The following is a 19,146-nucleotide window of genomic DNA, read 5'->3' as shown; positions in this document are numbered from 1 at the left end:
AAATATACATATACAGGGTAGAACCAAAACAGTCAAGAAAAGAAACTTTTGACAAGCAGAACATAGAAGCTGAAAAAACAGTGCACTTCCCAGCAACTATCAACTTCCCGAAGTAGCTAAAATGACTGTAGGTACTAAAACATTCAGCTGTACATACCACTATTACCTTATCAAACCAGTGGCATATCAACGGTATTGGGTCCAAGTGGGGAGGGGGGCAAATTACATTTATTTCAAACATGACTATTAGTTTTACCCATAAGACAATCCTCATCCCTTCCAACTGCTTTTAGTTCCATAGAGAAAGCAACCAACCAACAACCCAACCTAAATCAAATCTCGGAGGGGGCAAATTTATCCCCTCCCCCTCCATGGGATATGCCATTGCGTAAAACCTGTACAAAACTATCAACTTTGATAATTGATTTCCTAACATCTTCACCTAAGCTGATGCCAAATGTCTTTCCAGCTTGCACATTATCCAATGTATTTGACATGCAAGGTTTATAAGTCTGGAGCTTAAAGTTGATAATCTTGACTATGTTTCCAGTTTTGTACTCCATTTGTATTATGCACTGAAGTAAGCCCTACTTATAGAGTAAAAGCAATATTAATAGCAAGTACTGCATACATTGAGTAGAAGATACATGAAGCTAATGTTTAGCATATGCTTCAGCTTTTTTTTTTGTAAACAGGAAATTAAATACTCCAGTTTTCAAGTGAAACTAAATACTTGATTATATTAACCCTCCTGAATCCTTCACCTGTTGGAGGATTGAGGAGGGTTAGGGTTAATATACCACAGTCCATTGCCTCACATGTCCTTTTGGCCTGTCATTGTCTTCTATATCTGTATGTGTGTCACAGGCAGGTCTGATGAGTGATACCACGGCCATTCTTTCACCATTCACGGTAGCATTGGCACTCTCCATTGCACAGATTCATAGATTTGAAGAACCAGTAAGTATATAAATATCTTGTTAAAAAGGAGTGGTACCTTGGACACTTGAATTAGAATTAATCACAATGTGATCTTAAAATCCTGTTTTGTTCATCATGTGAGATGTATACCTGGCATACATGTATTAGTCAATACTGTTCTTCCAAGGTGAAAAAGCATTCATTATACCAAACCTGACAGCCTGTAATACTCTGGATCAGTTGCATGGCTTGTGTTTTCACCAAATGTCAAAATGTTGCTGTTCTTTCCCACTTTACCAACACTCCCACCACAGGAAAGGGGCAGTTCATTTCTATTTTTAGTACCTGAAATTTCCATTCAAAGTATAGATCATTCCAAAATGCTATTCCAAGCACAAAGTATCAGCTTGGTGTCTTTGATTGTTTTACTGCAGCAGCCTCAGCTGGATGCCTTATCACTTTTTTTCTCACTTTGAAGTGCATGTGTGTTATAAAAGCATGATACATGTACTTCAGAAACTCAAAACTTGACATTCTCAATACGTGCCCACAGGGTCAAACAGTGGCCTGAAAAAGATCCTTCAGGTCATTTTTTGTCTGGGTACTGTGGGTACTGTACATTTGGATACATGGTCAAGTTCCTAAATATGTAGATATTAACTATTGGTAATCCTCGGTCAATTTTTATGTTGTGAAAATCTGAAAAAAAGTTAAACAGCATCCATGTTTATGTTTAGGACCTGATGGGGCCACTTCTTCTGAAATAAAAAAACTTTAAAATCTCATCATAAAAGCTAAAAAACTATGGGTAAGATATAGCCTTAACACCAGTTTTCAGCCTTCCAAATAGGTCTTCAAAGCTGCTACCAAAACGAGCAATTAAAGTGTACCAAAAATCGGCATTGCACCCAAATATTTAGAGGCTCAAACAAGGAAACAATTAAGATATCAAGTTGACACTTTTTTACCTTTGTTTTTTATAACTACGTTTTGTAAAAGTAAACATATTTTTGCAACATATTAGACTTTTATATACTTTACCAGTTTAATAATATCATCATCATCCTCAGAGAAAGAAGTCTCTGACACCTTTCCTAAATTGTTTGCAGTAAGAGTTTTTGACAGGAAATATATTTTATTTCTGTGGTCCTGTAATTTCAGATCTATGATTTCTTGAAGAGTGCTATTTTGAAAAGTTTCAAAGATGCTGCAAGACAGAAGTCATCTCATTGGATTGCAGGTAATGTGGATAGATACTAGAATTCTGTACCATGTCAGAGATTACTTACAGATTATTCATACGGTGCAATTTTCACATCTTTGTCTTTTTTGGCCCTTATGGTACAAGTTGAACAAAGCAGCGGATAGTGAAAATCACAATGTTTGAAAGATAGCACTTTAAAAATCTCGCACACATTTTATCTAACAGTGTCAACAAATTTTAAAGATACATGTTTGACCAGCATTAGCAACAATGCAATCAAACTGTATCCAGTTTTGACATGTCTCATTGTTACAGAGTACTATGATATCATTTTCAACCAAGAATCGTAGTGCAAAGGAAGTTCTGGTCAGTGCATCGTTGTAGACCTGCTCATCGGCAAAATAAACAAGTTTTTTATTTGGCATAATATGATGTCAAAAAGCTGCCAAATGGAATTCTGCTACTGCATAATTTTAACAGTTTTAGATGGGGTACGGTCTAGTAATATGTGCAGTAAAGGCCCCCATTCATTTTAATTAGTCGCGCACTCTTTTTCATGATGTCATTTTGTATTAAATCTAGGAACCAGACAAATGCACTGGTCTTATGTCTTGCGTACATCTACATGCTGAAATTACTTTTAAACAGTAAACAGTGAGGGGGCCAATCTATTTCAGTGTTGGTTGTGGTGGTGTGTACACATGCAGTCGCAATGAACATCGTGCAGTATACATCATTTCTAGGGGAAAAAAGTGAGGCCAAAGAAAAATATGTTGCAACACCACTTTTGGAGCCAGTCCCTGAACAGAAATTGGAGACTTTCTTTTGTTTGGCTTAATTTGTGGTGCACTCTGACCAGGATTAAAAGTCACCAAGCAGTTACAAGCAGTCACTAGCAGTCATTTTTATTGAAAATTACAGAATAATGCTTCTTCCTCAGTCTTCGTCTGAAGAAAGCCAAACTTAGGTGGTTACATGTATCAGTACATACATGTAAAATTCCCTTGACCAAACTGGCTTTAGAATTTACCCAAAGGGTACCTACCGGTGGTGGTACTTGTGGTCATTTGGTGAAAATCATAAAGCGGCTCCTTCTGTCATATTCTTCAGCTGATTCCAGCCATATTTGGTCAGGTGATTATCTGTGTGGAGTCCTACAAAGGGTCCTGGCAGATTTGGGTCGGAGGTTACTTACCGGTTAATAGTGGTAATTTTTTTTTTTTTAAAGTAATACATTTCTGTAACATAGATCTGTAAAGCATGGAGCAAAATTGAGCATCAACTTTTGGCAGAAAGCTGAGTCAAGTCTGCAAGTCAGGTCGTTTTTAAACTAATCATTTGATGTCCTGGATTTTTCGAAAGCGTTAGACACCATACCGCACAGAAAACTTCTTCACAAACTCCATAGTTATGGCATCGGGGGGCGCACTACACCAGTGGCTAACCTCCTTTCTCACACAATGCAAAATGCAAGTCATTCTGAAGGGCATAGCATTAGAGCAAGTACCTTTTGATTCTGAAGTCCCTGATGGAACTGTGTTGGGGCCCTTGCTCTTTCTGTGTCACATAAACGACCTCCCAGGCAGCGTCATGTCCCAGGTTCGTCTCTTTGCAGGTGGCTGTCCCTGTACCACCAAATTAACAACAATCAACAATGATTTTCATGCTTTGACTTTTCTATAAAAGAAATAACTTGGAAGTGCCCATGTTGTGTACATGTACCTGAATGAATGTTCAGAGGAGCAGTCATACCGGGTATGCTGTGTAGGCAATTCAAACAGCTATTTTCCATATATTGTATTTCATACATTCTAGACTTTAAACTCACATTCAGGACTTGAATGATTTACATTCTGTTCTCTAAACAGAATTAGCCCCCTCGTCAATGGATGTAAGTGAACTCATCTTGGATACAGTTCAGAATAGGTAAGTATTTACATGTGTGAAGAATCTATTTGTGTCATACTATTATGAATACCAGTGCCTGCTTCATTTCATTCATTGTTATACCTGTAGCTCAAACTGTTTAACCATTTCTGCTGGTCAGGAGCTTTTCATATTGTTTCACATAAACTATAGCATAAAATGTTCCAGACTCAGTGCCGCTCTGAGCATTGTGTACATTGTTTACCATTCAATCATTTACTGACAATTCAGTACCTTATTGAAAGAAGGACCCAACTCCAACAAAACCTTTCAAAAGAAAAGCAATGAAAATCTTTTGGAGAGGTTGCACAGGAAATCAATTACCGGTAACTCTCTTTGGCCAAAATGATAGAGTTGGGCCTACCTTTTAATGAGGTATCCAGTTATCAACAATACCTCTCTATTCCTCTTATTTGTAAGAGATATCTTGAAAGTGCAAGAATTGGAAACGGCATACATGACTCATTCTTCCTGTCGTGCCTCACACTGTGCTTTTCATTGCCTTTTGCATACATGTATGTTCTCAATCAAACACACACATGCTCTGCATTTCCATGGAGGAAGGAAAATTCTTCCTCCATGGCATAACACAAAGTGAAAAATCAGTGTTCACATCCCACGTGCTGAGGGGCCCATAGATCATCACATTGTTACAGTTACCCTCTGACATGTTGGGGGGAGCAGTCCACTGAGCACCATAGGAAAGTACAACTTAGTACTGTGTCTGAATGGTTGTAACTAAAATGCTTCCATTGTCATTGACCCAGTGTTACATTATGAGTTTTCTGTGGCATACATGTACTTTTGTATGTAAACAAGCGTGTTCATTATCCCACATGACAGGGCTACCATGTGCTTTTGTCATACAGAGTTTGTACCCTGTACGTGTGCCAATACTTAATTTTTACTCTTTTGGTTGGTATTTGCATGCAGCCGCTTCCTCTTTCATTTGTTGATCGGTGAACTACAGCACTTATAGGAATCACTCTAAAACAGTTTTTATCATGGCCAAGGCTTCTGTTAATACCAAAGATGAACGGGTCTATACTATGTTGAGCAAACAGCAATCCCTAGGCAAACTCTGGCAGAGCAATCATGTGCTGCATCTCTACTTCTGCCATGAAAACATGTCGTCTCATATTGTAACACTGAAAATTTAGCTCCTTATTCATTAATTTGCTTTAATGAATACCTAGATCACTTTAAAACTACAAATGTGTGAGCTGTAAATTGGTAAAAAATTGTCTTACTGTGCAATTACAGTTAAAATTGATCTCATGTGTTCAATTTAGTTCTGAAAGATACTGTACTGGTCACACTTGAAGGTCTGCAACTTGATACGAAAACAGTTTTATGGAATATGTGAAGTACTGAATCAGTAATCAACATTTCATTTCATTTCCAAAAAAATGAAGAATTTTCCAGCGGTACAAACACTTCATGGGTTGAAAGGCACAAGTACACAGTTGTGTATATTTCAGAGTATAACAGAACTACATGTATACACATAAATGAGCTGAGTTTCTTTGTTACCTGGCAGGAAATGGTTATGAATATTTCCAAGTGGAACTCGCAGTATTAAAATGGTGTCTAAACGTTTGGTTTGTTTTAAGATTACCCTGACCTCTGTGGCAAGCATCCATTTTTAACTCTTACAGTATTAGCTAAAACGCTGTCTGAACATAGCCACATAAATCAAAATGTGGCATAATTGGTACTGAAGACCAAAACACCATTCCATGAGGTAAAGATGTCCACTTCCATCCTTATCTGAATCCCATCCATTCCATGAGGTAAAGATGTCCACTTCCATCCTTATCTGAATCCCATCCATTCCATGAGGTAAAGATGTCCACTTCCATCCTTATCTGAATCCCATCCATTCCATGAGGTAAAGATGTCCACTTCCATTCTTATCTGAATCCCATCCATTCCATGAGGTAAAGATGTCCACTTCCCTCCTTATCTGAATCCCATCCATTCCATGAGGTAAAGATGTCCACTTCCCTCCTTATCTGAATCCCATCCATTCCATGAGGTAAAGATGTCCACTTCCCTCCTTATCTGAATCCCATCCATTCCATGAGGTAAAGATGTCCACTTCCCTCCTTATCTGAATCCCATCCATTCCATGAGGTAAAGATGTCCACTTCCATCCTTATCTGAATCCCATCCATTCCATGAGGTAAAGATGTCCACTTCCATCCTTGTCTGAATCCCGATGTCCACTTCCATCCTTGTCTGAATCTTATCCATTCCATGAGGTAAAGATGTTCAATTCCCTCCATTACGACTCCATTTATGACCTGAACCCCATTGACAAACAACATGTATGTTTAGGTTTTTAAAAAGCACTGTACAGTTTATCGATGTTACAATAAAAGTTAGTGACTTAGGTTCCTATTGATTAAGTTTGGATTTTGTCAGATTTGGATTGGATTTGGCATTTGTTACTGGTTTCAAATCAGATTCAGCCTAAGTCACAAAGGTCATGTGGATTGGATGAAACAGAACTGAGGTTGTAAGATTTGGATCCGATTTGAATTTTCACCTGAAGATCTTGGATCAGAGTGACCTCTCATTTGATTTGACACACATCTTTTGTACGAAGTTTATAAAGTAGCAGGCTCACACTTTAACAGTGAGCTGCGTGTAAAAGCTGTTGGTTCACTTACTGAAATGAAATGTAGACTTTCCTTAGTTGGGTATAAACCATTGCTGTTATGAGCTTATTTCTCTTCTTTCTTTACTTCCTTCATATATACAGGGTGTGATTATGCCATCCTGCCCCATGAGATGTCAAAAGGCACTGATTAATTAATCATAAAGGACCAATTTATTTTTTCAATTGTTTGGAATAGTTCATATGGCTGGGATCATGTCACCCAAGGATTGGTACAGCTTGGCTTTACTCTTATGGATGCTTTTGGGCCTAGAGCAGGACCTCTTGGCAAATCAACAGGTAGGTCATTTGTTAGTTCAAAGTCATTACATGTACCTGCAATGGACACTGGATTTTATATACTTGTACAAGTACCCCTCTATACAGGCATAAATTATGTATTTTCACGGTCAGTAATTTAGCAATAATAAGTTTATCTTAAGTATAATGGAGGTCAAGGAACTACTATAATAATGCATTTCAGTTCATACATGTAGAGAGTGACCAGGTTACAAGTTGATTCTGAAATCCACTACAATGTTCATAAAAAAGGATTATTTAATTGACTTTGAAATAGCTTTTATTAGAGATCAGAGCAATTCCATGGTGACTCGCATTCCATTTTCCTGCCTGGGAGCTACATGTACCGATACCTTGGCAGATCTGAGGAGGGGAAAACCTGGGCCATCCATTGCCCCTCCCAGGACCGTTGTCTTCAATCAGAGAATGGTCATTGTTTGTGCGGGAGAATTCGGTTCCATCCCACGTAAAAGTCATGAAATTTTAATACTTCAGTTCACAGAAAGGCTATAAACAACATCTGTTTCCCTTCTCAAATTGGAATGTTTAAGGAGTTCTCTTTCCTTAATTTTTTTAGCAATGCCAGGCCTTGAATATTGTAACTGTGCCTGCACCATTAAAATATAACCTGAGCTCTTATCTTTTGTTACAAAACAGTGTGCATGTAAAAATTCAGCTTTTTTAAACCTCTAGTATACTGTATTTTCATTGGCCCATAACAATCGTGACCGGGAAATGCAAATGCATATTACCCTCACTGTTGGATATCACACATTACCGGTTGTGATGTCATGTTCACATCGTGATATCATAGAGAAATCCATGCTACACAGAACAATCATGTGATTGGGCTACATGCACATGTAGAGTATGCAAATGCATATTACCCTCACTATTGGATATCACACATTAGTGATGCCATGTTCACATCATTAAATGTACATGTATACTACAGACTAGCTCACACGCTACAGTCCAAACTGCAATGCAGAAACCTCTAAAACCAGACTTTGCATTGTACCTCTGTTAGTTTCACATACAGACGGTATACTGATTACATCAAGGGGTGTAGTAAAACTGGCCTGTTGATGTGATGCAATGAATGGAGCATTTTGTTCCTTTTAAAAAGCCAAGGGTAAAAGGAATGCTCCATGGATCACCAACAAAGGCTATGGTTAGTTTTATTGTAACAAAAAAGCAGTCAATATTTATTTCCTTTCCCGCAGATTCTGCTTAGTTTAAAAGTACATGCACCGGGAATTTCAATTTTCAATTTCAAGCAACAGTTATTTTGATAGTGCAAATGTAACAATCAGGTCATATGAATGTATACAAATTAATCAAGGATATAAAAGAATACAAATAAATACGATAATAACTAAGATGACATTATGCACTACAGAGGCATAATCAAAAGCCAGGGGGCTTGTACTGAAATGCCTTGAGAGAAGACAGACAGACAGACAGACAGACAATAGGAATTTGTTATTCACTTTGTGTTTCATTACATGGACTTGCTTCATTTTTGAGTTAACTGCTTTGAGAAGAATCAAGAAAAATAATTTTCATTTTTAACACTCAAACAGTAGCTCATGTACATGTACATGTAATTTGTCTCGCAAAAATCTGTGTGCCACAGAATGTTCCTGAGAGCCTAGATAATGCACAGGTGAGGTCGATCTGCAGACCGGTTGTGGCCCTCAAAAATGTAGGTTTTCCATGGCTCTGTGTTTCCTCCAACAATGCAACGCTGGAAATTTGTCAAGTAAACATTTCATCATGCAGTGAAGTGATTGCAGTCACCACATTGCAACCAAATACGTACACATGCATGATCAATCCACGCTTTTCATACATACACTGTACATGTACACAGTGAAAAAGCTGATTGTTCGGTGGCATGCAGCTCTACTCAAGCGTCCACATTCCCGTTGCCTCTTTTCAAAGTGGGGACTATTGTGAAGCTGGTGATTATGATGCAAATTCGGTCTTTTCATTTCTGGACTACACACAAAAGCCAATCACCATATATAGAAGAGTCAGGGTATGCCTTCTTTCACCGTGTTCGCTCGAACGTGGGCCGAGAATAATAGCTGAAAAGCGGGCTGAGGATCTCAATTTTTACACGGCTCTACCCGCGTCCTGGCGAAGATTTACACAATGTCAGCATTTGGGGGGTCATACAATCTCCTTTTCCAAAAGATACTGTGGGGGAACTTTTAATACTAATGAGCTGGCCAGAAATTCACACTTGAATTAGTGGACTGCACCCTTTATATTCATGTACACCTACTTTTGACTGTTTGGCATGAATGTTTGAGAATGTATCAAAATCTCCATTCCAGAGAAAAAAAGTGAGAAAAAAAAATTGTGCAATGGCTGTATGTACGAAGAAAATGCTGAAGGTCAGCAATAGCTTTGTACACAAAAAACTACTACAGACATGTGCCTGTACTTACTGCTAGTGCAAACTCATTCTGCAGTCAGCATCTGAAAATCACCCTTTTACACAGAAGTACCGATAGCTTCAACTAGCTTTCCTATCAATAAGTGAGGGTTGCCCCCTTTGGCCAGACACTGCAAACAACAGAGTCCAAGTGCACAAGGACATTCAACTTCAGCCATGCTTTGAATTGACATGAAAGCTTGACCGTAGAAGTTGCCCCAGTTGACAGGCTCCAGCCCAAGAGTTGAAAACCTGAGCCTGAAATAGGGCACTTCCAGCAGAGGTGAAACAAATCACTAAGGAGAGCATTTGGGGACCTTTTAGTCACCTGGGCATTTCCATGGCTTGATGTGTGCAGGCTATACTTGACCATCCAAGATCCAATATTGAACCCCCCCTTAGGGTGAGCCTCTGTTAGGGTTAAGCTCTGTTAAGGTAAAAGCCAGTTGGAATCCATCTTTCCTAGGCTTCATTCAGTCCATCCTCAAAAACTGCTTTTTCCGAAGTCTGCTTGCAGCCATTTTTCAAGTGGCAACCCTCAACTTTCTCCGGCACTTAAGACCATTTTCAACCGTATTTATGTAGCCATTCTGCTCCCAGATGAAAGCCCAAAGACCCAGGGAGTTGATCCTGGCAACGATTTACACAATTTCACTCCATTTTTGGAGCCTGCATCTCCTTTTCAAAAGATACTGTGGGGCACTTTTAATGCGTATGAGCTGGCCAGAAATACTCACTTAAATTAATAGACTGCACCCTTCAGTCATCAGAGTCTTAGATCAGAATGATTCCAAGAATGAAGGCCACCGCACAACCCTGAAGTGTCCCACAGGGAGTTGCCTCATCTCCTTATACATATGCCCAACAGCTGTTTCATGTAGAAATGGGATACCTCGCATGAAACAGTAGTCACTGTATGACAGAATAAAAACATGCAAATGGGGGAGAGGTACATGTAATTGGGGGGGGTCCCAATACTGCAACAAAGTGAATGTGAGAACGTGTGCCAGTTGCTGAATTTAGGTGCAGTTTAGAACATGCCTGAGCAACGGTTTATCTGAAATCAAAATCATAGAATATTGTTTTTCTCTGAATATAAGGTATTCACTGAGCTGAAACTTCATCAGGATGGTTCTAGCTTTGACTCCCTTGTTTAGATTTTCTAGTAAATTTGTTGCATCAAAGGAACATAATGGGCAAATGATACATGTAATTGATGAAATTCTCAAGTCAAATTTTTATCAACCTTGCTTCTGTGACTCATCACTTTCACTCTGAAATTTTCAAATTGATGGGCACATCTACAGTATATTAAATGCAGTTCAGTTTTTTATCAAGCGTGAAGTTTGATTCTTGGTGTGGTTCAATTATGTGAAAGTGTTGATAATGCGCATTCATTCTCTGAGTGTTTCATTTTGATTCGCTTTTCATGCAGAGCACCAAACTTGTACTGACAGTCCCAACCATCAGGCATGTTCGTTGGGCTGTCAGATCCTTCTCAGTACCTTCAAGGCTCATGAAATGGTACGCCCAGACATCTTGGAGCAACTTCTGAACCGTATTGTTACAAAGAGTTCTGCACCAGTCTCTCATTACATCGGTAAGTCTTCATAAATCAGGGGAGGGAAATCTCTGATTTTAGCAGATTTACGCTTTTTTACTGAGTGTGTCAGATTTTATTGGGTATGATTGCCAGTCTAGCTCAGTTATTAATGCAGGCATTTACTATGTTTACCAACTAGCAGTGTGTATGACACTTGTCTTGGGGTGACATACTTAAAGTTTAAGTGAGAGCTAGATTGAGAAGAAGGGTTTTTAATGGGGGGGATGGCTGGCTCACACCACAAACCTCAATTTTCACACAGTTTTTATATACCAGCTGTTCATTTCAGACAGTTTCAAGCCAGTAGGAATACAAAAGTTACCTAAAAACATGTATCAATGCAAGATTACATGTAATCATGTAATTCAAAATTTTGTTCAGGACCCCTGGGCCCCATGCTATACGTGCTTTGCGCTTTGCACTTGCCGTTTCTGGCATTTGTTGTGCTTCACTCACACCCCAAATCAGTGAATGACCAGTTTGTAGCTCTATGGCTTAATTTTTTGTAATTTGGGTGCTTTGAATGAATAGCAGCAGTGCTAAGAATTAAGACTAACAAATTCAACTGGGATTTACATATAAGCAGAGCACTCAAAATCTAGAGTACGGTGCTTGGGAAGTGTCCAGTATCCTTGCCATCCACTGATTAAAACTGCCTTTAAGATGAGTTTTGGTTGCCAAAATTCATGTATTCCGAACAAGGTTATAAAGAATGCAACATATTTGTATTGTTTTGTACTTGTATTGCACTTTATGGGAAAACATCCTTCAGTATCCTGAATGATCTGTTAGTAGGTTGCACAATGAAAAACAACTGTTGCTTCCCTAGGTGTCCTAGTCTAGGGCCATAATGTTACCATATTATATTCATGCAAATTATCTCCATTGTCAACCTCTATAAAATCAACCAGAAGGGGCTTCAACTGATGACAGTTCTGTGGTAAAATCTTGGATAACTTCTTTTAAAGTTTGGGACCAGATTGTGGAAATTATGGAAAAGATACACGATATGTAACAGTCATATCACATGAGTGACAATCAGTGGTAATTATGCCAATTGTCATCTGTAGTATATTGAACGACTTTGGCTCATCAAATTACAACATGGTTTCCTGGGATGCTTTTCATTGACCACACACACACTAAACATCACTCACAAAGTGGAGCCGTGAGCCTGCCAAACTTTCCCAAAGTCATTTTGAATTGTATAATCAGCACATGAAAAGTGCCCACAATCACTGTGCTGTTTAACATTTGCATGCACATCATGCTAAGAAATTGATGAGAGCATCGCCAAGGAGTCCCTAACAATACATGAAAACATCTTGACTGACACAAATAAGGATGCATATAGTGGGAAAAATTGTACTATTTTCAACTTTTCCATCTGCATCAAGTCCTGAGGATAGGCCCATAGACATTTGCACTGTGGCACATTACTGTAGGTTCAACTGATGTCGCCCTTGTTTCAGCACTAAGCATTTGCCTCTTTATCTATGTCTGAATTGCAAGTGAAAGCATAAAACTGCTGATCAAAAAACCACAAGCAGAGTTTATATAAAAGCTTACCAGTTAATAGCTTGAATATGAACATGTATGGTATGAACACCTAAATGTTACATCAGCATTTTACATTAACATTTTTTGAATTTCAGAAGCCATGTTGTTTTCTGTTTTGGTCGATTGATGTCATTAACCTTGCATAAATAATTTACAATTGAGTTCAAACTCAATTGCTGATGGGATCCCTCAAAAATTCTTCCCACATTTGCCAAAAATGAAGAAAAAGGTAAGCGTTGCTGAAGAAAGCATCCAAGACCTTGTGGGGTCAAGAGTGAGTGTAATACAACTCCTGGTGCTGTGATTATGCAAAGCGTTTGGATATTCAATCATCAACCAAAGATTTGAATAGTTTTTGCCGGTTCAAATATTTAATTAAAATGTAACACAGACTGACGAAAACATCACGTTGCATTTTGATCATAAAGAGTTTGCTACATTTTTGTAAGCGGTTACAAAATGTGTCTTGTTGTGTTTACACTTCCCTGCAGGTCTTCTTGCCAACACAGTGAACTCTGCTCCACAGATTCTTCTGGACTCTCTACCCAAGGTGCGAGAAGCATTTGACTACCTGGCATTCCTACCTCCATCCTCGGCAGAAGGTCTCTTGAAAGCTGTGCAACCATTAATGATACTCAGTGTGTCTCTGAAAGATTCTCTTATGTTGGTACTGCGGAAGGCAATGTTTTCAAGGTCAGTCTCAGTCTAAAGCTGTGCCAAATACTCAATTGATTATCAAATTTCAATTTTTTTTTTCAAATTGGAATATTTGAATGCAGAATGCATTAAAACGAAGGGAGAAAAGTCATTGTTTTGTAAACAAAAATCACATTCTATGGGGTTAAGGTGATTCAAGACTCTTTTTGGCATCAGATATGCCCAACAGCAAAATAGAGACTCTAGATAGGATTCAGAAATAGATTATAGTCTGTTATTATTATGAAATAAATTAGGATGGAATGCTCATTGCCATATTGTAACTGGAAATGGAATGACTGGAGGTCTGAAGAGGAAGATACATGTAGCTACATCGGATGAAATGGAGAATGGGACATGTAAGGTGTCTCTCAGTGACCACCCATTGTGCCATGGGAGACTTTTTTGGTCTAACAATATTTTTTTTCCTATTAGAATAATTCTATGTCATATTGTTATCACAAATTGTTACTAAAATGAAAACAGTGCTGAAAACAACAATGAGCAATCAGTGCAGTCACAAAACAAGGAAAGTTCCACTGATCTCAAAGTTCCACTGATCTCAATCAACTGTAGCAACAGCAACATGGACAACAACTACAGGGAGTTTAGTGGAAATTGGGGAGGGTCATCTTAACCATATTCAAAGTGATTTAGCTTTGTGTTTGCAGGTCTAGAGTGATTGATTTGTGTCCAAAATAACGGAAGTCAAATTGCAAAATGAAGCAAAGTTTCCCTTGAGTTTTTGCTTCACTCCTCACTTAAAAAATTGCCGGCCTGCAGTACGGCCGCACTGGTTCCCACTGCTAAATTGGGACTATAATAGATAGGGCAAAAACAATTCTTTATGACAGGAGTAACATTGATACATGTACATGAATGAAGTCAGCAATGTTAAGTTGGCAAAGATTGTTGGAAACCATCAAAACTAGCAAAAATATTGCTGAGGATTTCCTGGAGCAGTTCTTTGGTACGATATGACAAAGCAAGTTTATCCACATCAGAATCACCCTCATTGTTTACACCATAGTATTGGCAGGTCTACGTGGCCGCCCAAAGTTACAGTTGCATGCACGCACATGTATGTGTAGCCACAAATTCTATGGATCTTGCCATGTTTTGACAATTGTTCCTTCACAAGTAAGAATTTCATGAACTTTTGAGTCATTATCATCACTCCTGAATATGCTTGCGCTGCATGTCACTGGACAGGCGGAATATCTGTTGCAATATTGTAATCATTGTAACCAATCATACGTTTAGTCTGAAACTTAGAAATGAAGCAAAAAGTATTTTCCAATTTGAGTCCACTCTAGTCATTGTATATGTGTTACAAAAGTCATATGGTTTAAATTTAATTCCATCAGTCCATCAGTCAGAGTGTAAGAATCAAAAGTGGTTTTTTGTCTGTACTAAATTAGTTTGGTGTTACAAAATACCATTAATTGCTGTACCCCTTTATGGCATGTTGTACACGATACAGTAGTTTGTTACTCATAATTTGGTCGTAGGGATTATTTTCACGGGGTGCGTATTTGCATACTAAAAGATCTTTGTTATGATGAAATGGCACAAAGAAAAGTACGTCTGCATGATAATTTTTACAACTCAAAATTGAAGAAGCCACTATGTACTCCTCAATGTTTCAGTTCCCCAATACAGAGATAATTGCAATGGGCACACTCCTTAAGAGAAAGGAAGGCTCAGTGCTATCAGTGATAATGTAAATATGTACACTCTTGGAAGGAAATGTGGTCTTCATTCGGTCTAAGAAACTTGTTTTCATGTTTGTGGCTGGTCATGCTGTACTGGTCTACAGGCTATTTTCTGAATGTGTATTTGACTTTGAATAGTATAACGGTTTACAGGAAATCAAAAGTGCTGCCTCTTTAGAGAAACTCATGTTTGCTTTGTTTTACAGGCAAGTTGATGCTCGTAAAATTGCTGTATCTGGATATCTACTGATTCTAAAAAGTTTTCAAGTAGATAAGTGCTTACAATCCTGTCAGCTGTCAAGCCAGTCCTACATGTCATCATCAAGTCAGGTAAGATGTCAAATGCCAGAAGAAATAGTTATCAAGTAGCCATGTCAAAATGTTTGTATTTACTGGAATGGTATAGATACTTTTGTATCTTTTTACCAGAAAAAATTGCCCATATATTTGGTTCATATCCCCCCAATAACATCTACTTATGCATATTTCTTTTTTGCCATTGGACCATTCACTAAATTTAATCAACTGCAATGCACCCTTAGTCTGTGCTTTTTGCCATGATGCTTTGCAGTCTCTTTTTCTTAGCATCAGATCTACATGTAACTGACTTGTATCTTTACGCTCTCAAATTCTTTGTTTCCATTTATCACTGAGTATTACCATGTTATCTACAATAATTGATCAAGTGCATACCCTAGCATAAAAACTTTACAGAATCAAGTGGCACTGTTCAGTTGCTCTGTTTGGGAATTGGTAAGAGTAAAATAGGTTTTTGACGTTACTTGTCAGTTATTTTTATCTGTTTGGTATTAGATTTACATCGTTCATTGCCATGTAGGTTTCCTGTGTTCAACCACATAGCAGGCTAGTCTTGCCAGCTGTTTTTGTGGGGGGTGGTTAAAGCAGTCCCCTTTGTTTCCATTGCTTGTTTTTTCATTTAGCTTTGAGAAGAGAAGAAGGAATAGGAACAAATAAATTGGTGCATTTCTTTCTAGTGTGACATTTACAAATCAACCAAACAAGTCATCAGTACTGGACATATGATCAACCTGCTGTCCAGCCTATCAGCTGCAGTTTCTGGCAAGGTCAATATACAAAATCAAGCAGGTGCTCATGGGCCTAACATGGGCTTGTAGCACAAATGGTTTTGCCCACTGGCTTTCATTGGGCAGCTCACAGGAGAAGAAATCACACCTTCCTAGGGCCATGCCTAGTACCTAGGTACCCACAATTCAACCACTGATTATGGATACCCAGTTCCATTTGTCAATTTTGTTACCTGAAACTGCCTCTGTAAATATCAACACAACATTTCAGAAAGGCATGCACCCTTTTCCTTTGCTTACTTGGCAATAAGTTGTTGGAAAAATCTGAGTAAAATATGTTTTGAGTCTATTTAACAACAATTGAGATTGTTGATTTTATTTGTTTTTGTCAGTAGAAAAGAAACTTTAACCCTTTACTGCTGACTACGAATATACTCGTAGTAACAGATGTACTGTAAATTGAATATACAGTAACACTGGCATCACTAAAGAATACAACAAATATGCTACTGGCAGTGTTCAGGACGTACGTCTGTGAAGTGCTCATGTTCAGATAGACACCTGAAAGGTACATGTACCTTTTAAATTGTGCGCATGTGTACAATGCTTGGCAAATGGAAATGCCCTCTGAAATTATGGGCGACAGTCGAAGTGTTAAGTAACAACGTAAAATCTTAGAAAAAAGAGTTCATTAACAAAACTATACTCAGTTTACAAAGAAAAGGGAAATAATTTTTAAAAAATGTACCACCATGGAGCGAGTTGATTTCGATTATATATTTCATGTGAAGGCCTGGTATGAATCCATGACCCAGGAACTTTTGTTACATGTAACTTGAAATCTTTTTAATCCATCCCCATTGAGGTTCGAGTTGTCAAGAGTTTACTGTATTTTATTTCACACTAGAAACGTAGTCTATAAAGTTTAAGTTGCAAAGTAATCAGTGCATTTTAAGTTCCTGAAGGCTCTCCAGTGAGCATGCCAGTGTAGCACTTGATCCAGCAGTTTGGCAGCCAGAGTGGGTGGGGACGCCATGGAAACTACTCGACTGCCATGTTATGATTTTATGTTGATAATGATTACAGGTACCCACCTGTTAAGCCTGGTTGCCACATGATTGAAGTGAATGGAAGAGACAGTGCAGAACGTCATTTCACCAAAAAATTAAAACAAAATGGCATCTGAAAATCTGTGATTTGACTGTACTGCCTCATGATACCAAACTTGTACTCCAGTTACATGCAGTTCATTGATGGTCAGCTATTTAGTTGATCATAAGAGTGTAATATTTTAGCATTAAAGAGAAAATGGGCAAAATTCATGGAACTGAGGGAGAGAAAAATCGTTTTGGGCTGGTCATGCCAGCATGGCTGGTTTGTGTGTGTCTGTATTGTTGGTTAACTTGAAACTTCATTTATCTCAAAGACATTCTCCATTCCCACCAAACGAATAGGCTTTTACATGTATGTGCAAAAACACCTCTGTAACCACAGTAAGGTTCACCACCACATGTAAATCTGCTTAACTCCAAGTTTTTGAAGGGCCAATCCAAAAAGACTGCCTCCAAATCACTGACTATGAGTGGAAAAAGAGTTATTTCTGCAAAGTGCACTTTGTATTTTTGCAGTTGTTAATTCTTTATGGTGGCCATGTGACTGCACTGAAAGAAGTTTTGTGAATGCCCCGCCTAAAGCCTGGCTGCCGTTTGCCAAATTGCAGCACTCTTGTGCCACTCACAATACATGCTGTCTGATCATAACCTGTTTGTAGGACACGCATTCCTGTAGCGGTGCTGGAAATGTACTTTTTTGTGTCACCAAATTTCACTCGAATTTTTGAAAACGGGTAAAAAAGCAAGGTACACGTACATGTAAAGGATTGAAAAGACAAGCAAAACACACCAATATTAAACAAAATGTTTTGTTACACTCAAATGTTATAATGTGCAAAATAATGCACCCTCAAGGGATTAAAAAGGAATGATCATCCCTTCATTCATTCATTGCAGTTTATCTCATTCAGAATATCAGACATAAAGTCACATGACTTACAATGTTCGATTTACAATAAAAAAGAAGTTACCTTGAGCAGTTTGAAGAAAAATAAAAAAAATTACACTTTAAAAGTAAGTATTAAGTATTAAAATCTGTAAGAGATCAGATGAAGTTCGAACTAAACTGCCAGCTGGGCTTTAATTGATGATCAGATTTACCGGTTTTCTGGTTCTACTTGAAACAAAAAAGCAACACTTTGGTCAAAACAAGGAATGCTCTGTCGCCTGGAACAGCCCTGTGCTTCAACGAAAACTAAACAAAAGAGGTCCCATTTGGAAAAATTGCTAACCTGTAGCGATCTGGCTGACTCCCCCTCCCAACGGATGGGTCCCTTCCCACAACCACCTCCCCAAGGTACAGGGAGGCTAGCCCCGGGAAGATGTCCCCAGGCTTGAGAAGGGGCATTTCCTACTCAAATTGAATAGACGTACCACCAATCAAGTAGACATTCAGGAAACTTGCCAACCCCCCCTCCAAAAAAACCCCCAAAAATTAACCAGACTAAATGGCCAAACTGGCACTGACTTCCAGGGGAGGGGTGTGAAACCTCTAAACATTAAGCTGGGTAACAAGGTGCATCTGGATAGAGTGAAAGAAGACCAGTGCATTGTACAAATTCTCGCAGAACTTTATATTGCCAACAGCGGAGAGGTGTAGGCCATCGCGCCAGAATAGGGATGGATCTGATGCATTTATGTTGTGTGCATGAATGATTGCACTGGCATTGCCGATTTGGTGGCAAACCCTGTAAGCAAACTTGTTTGAAGCGCGAACATTGGTCTTGCCAACACCATGTTTTGTCTCCCCATAGTAAAACAATCGATATAAGATATCTGACCAAACAATACGAGTGGTCGGGAGTATTTCCCGAACAGTACAGAGGTACATTTTAATCTTACGACGTAGTTCCCTGACCGGGGTTGAGAACAAGTCGTTTGTACCCAGATGAATGACAAGGGTTTTTGGCACTGGCCTTGATTTTAAATGACGGTTGAGCATGGGAACCAACTCT

At 38.6% G+C, this 19,146-nt stretch overlaps 1 protein-coding gene across 1 annotated transcript in view; it reads left to right on the top strand.

The window, feature by feature from the left end:
* Positions 1-19,146, top strand: part of fanci (FA complementation group I) — an 89,975-nt gene that overhangs the window by 15,912 nt on the left and 54,917 nt on the right. The window contains 7 exon segments of the mRNA XM_087144693.1: positions 868-960; positions 2,083-2,161; positions 3,994-4,051; positions 6,913-7,013; positions 10,895-11,059; positions 13,114-13,315; positions 15,240-15,363. Coding sequence (XP_087000819.1) covers positions 868-960; positions 2,083-2,161; positions 3,994-4,051; positions 6,913-7,013; positions 10,895-11,059; positions 13,114-13,315; positions 15,240-15,363 — 822 coding nt within the window.

Source organism: Acanthaster planci, linkage group LG13 (assembly GCF_054643075.1).
Source record: "Acanthaster planci isolate LZ-2023a linkage group LG13, COTS_SCS, whole genome shotgun sequence".
NCBI lineage: Eukaryota > Metazoa > Echinodermata > Asteroidea > Valvatida > Acanthasteridae > Acanthaster > Acanthaster planci.
Note: the sequence above shows the minus strand (reverse complement) of the source record. Positions and strands in the feature narration are given on the sequence as shown.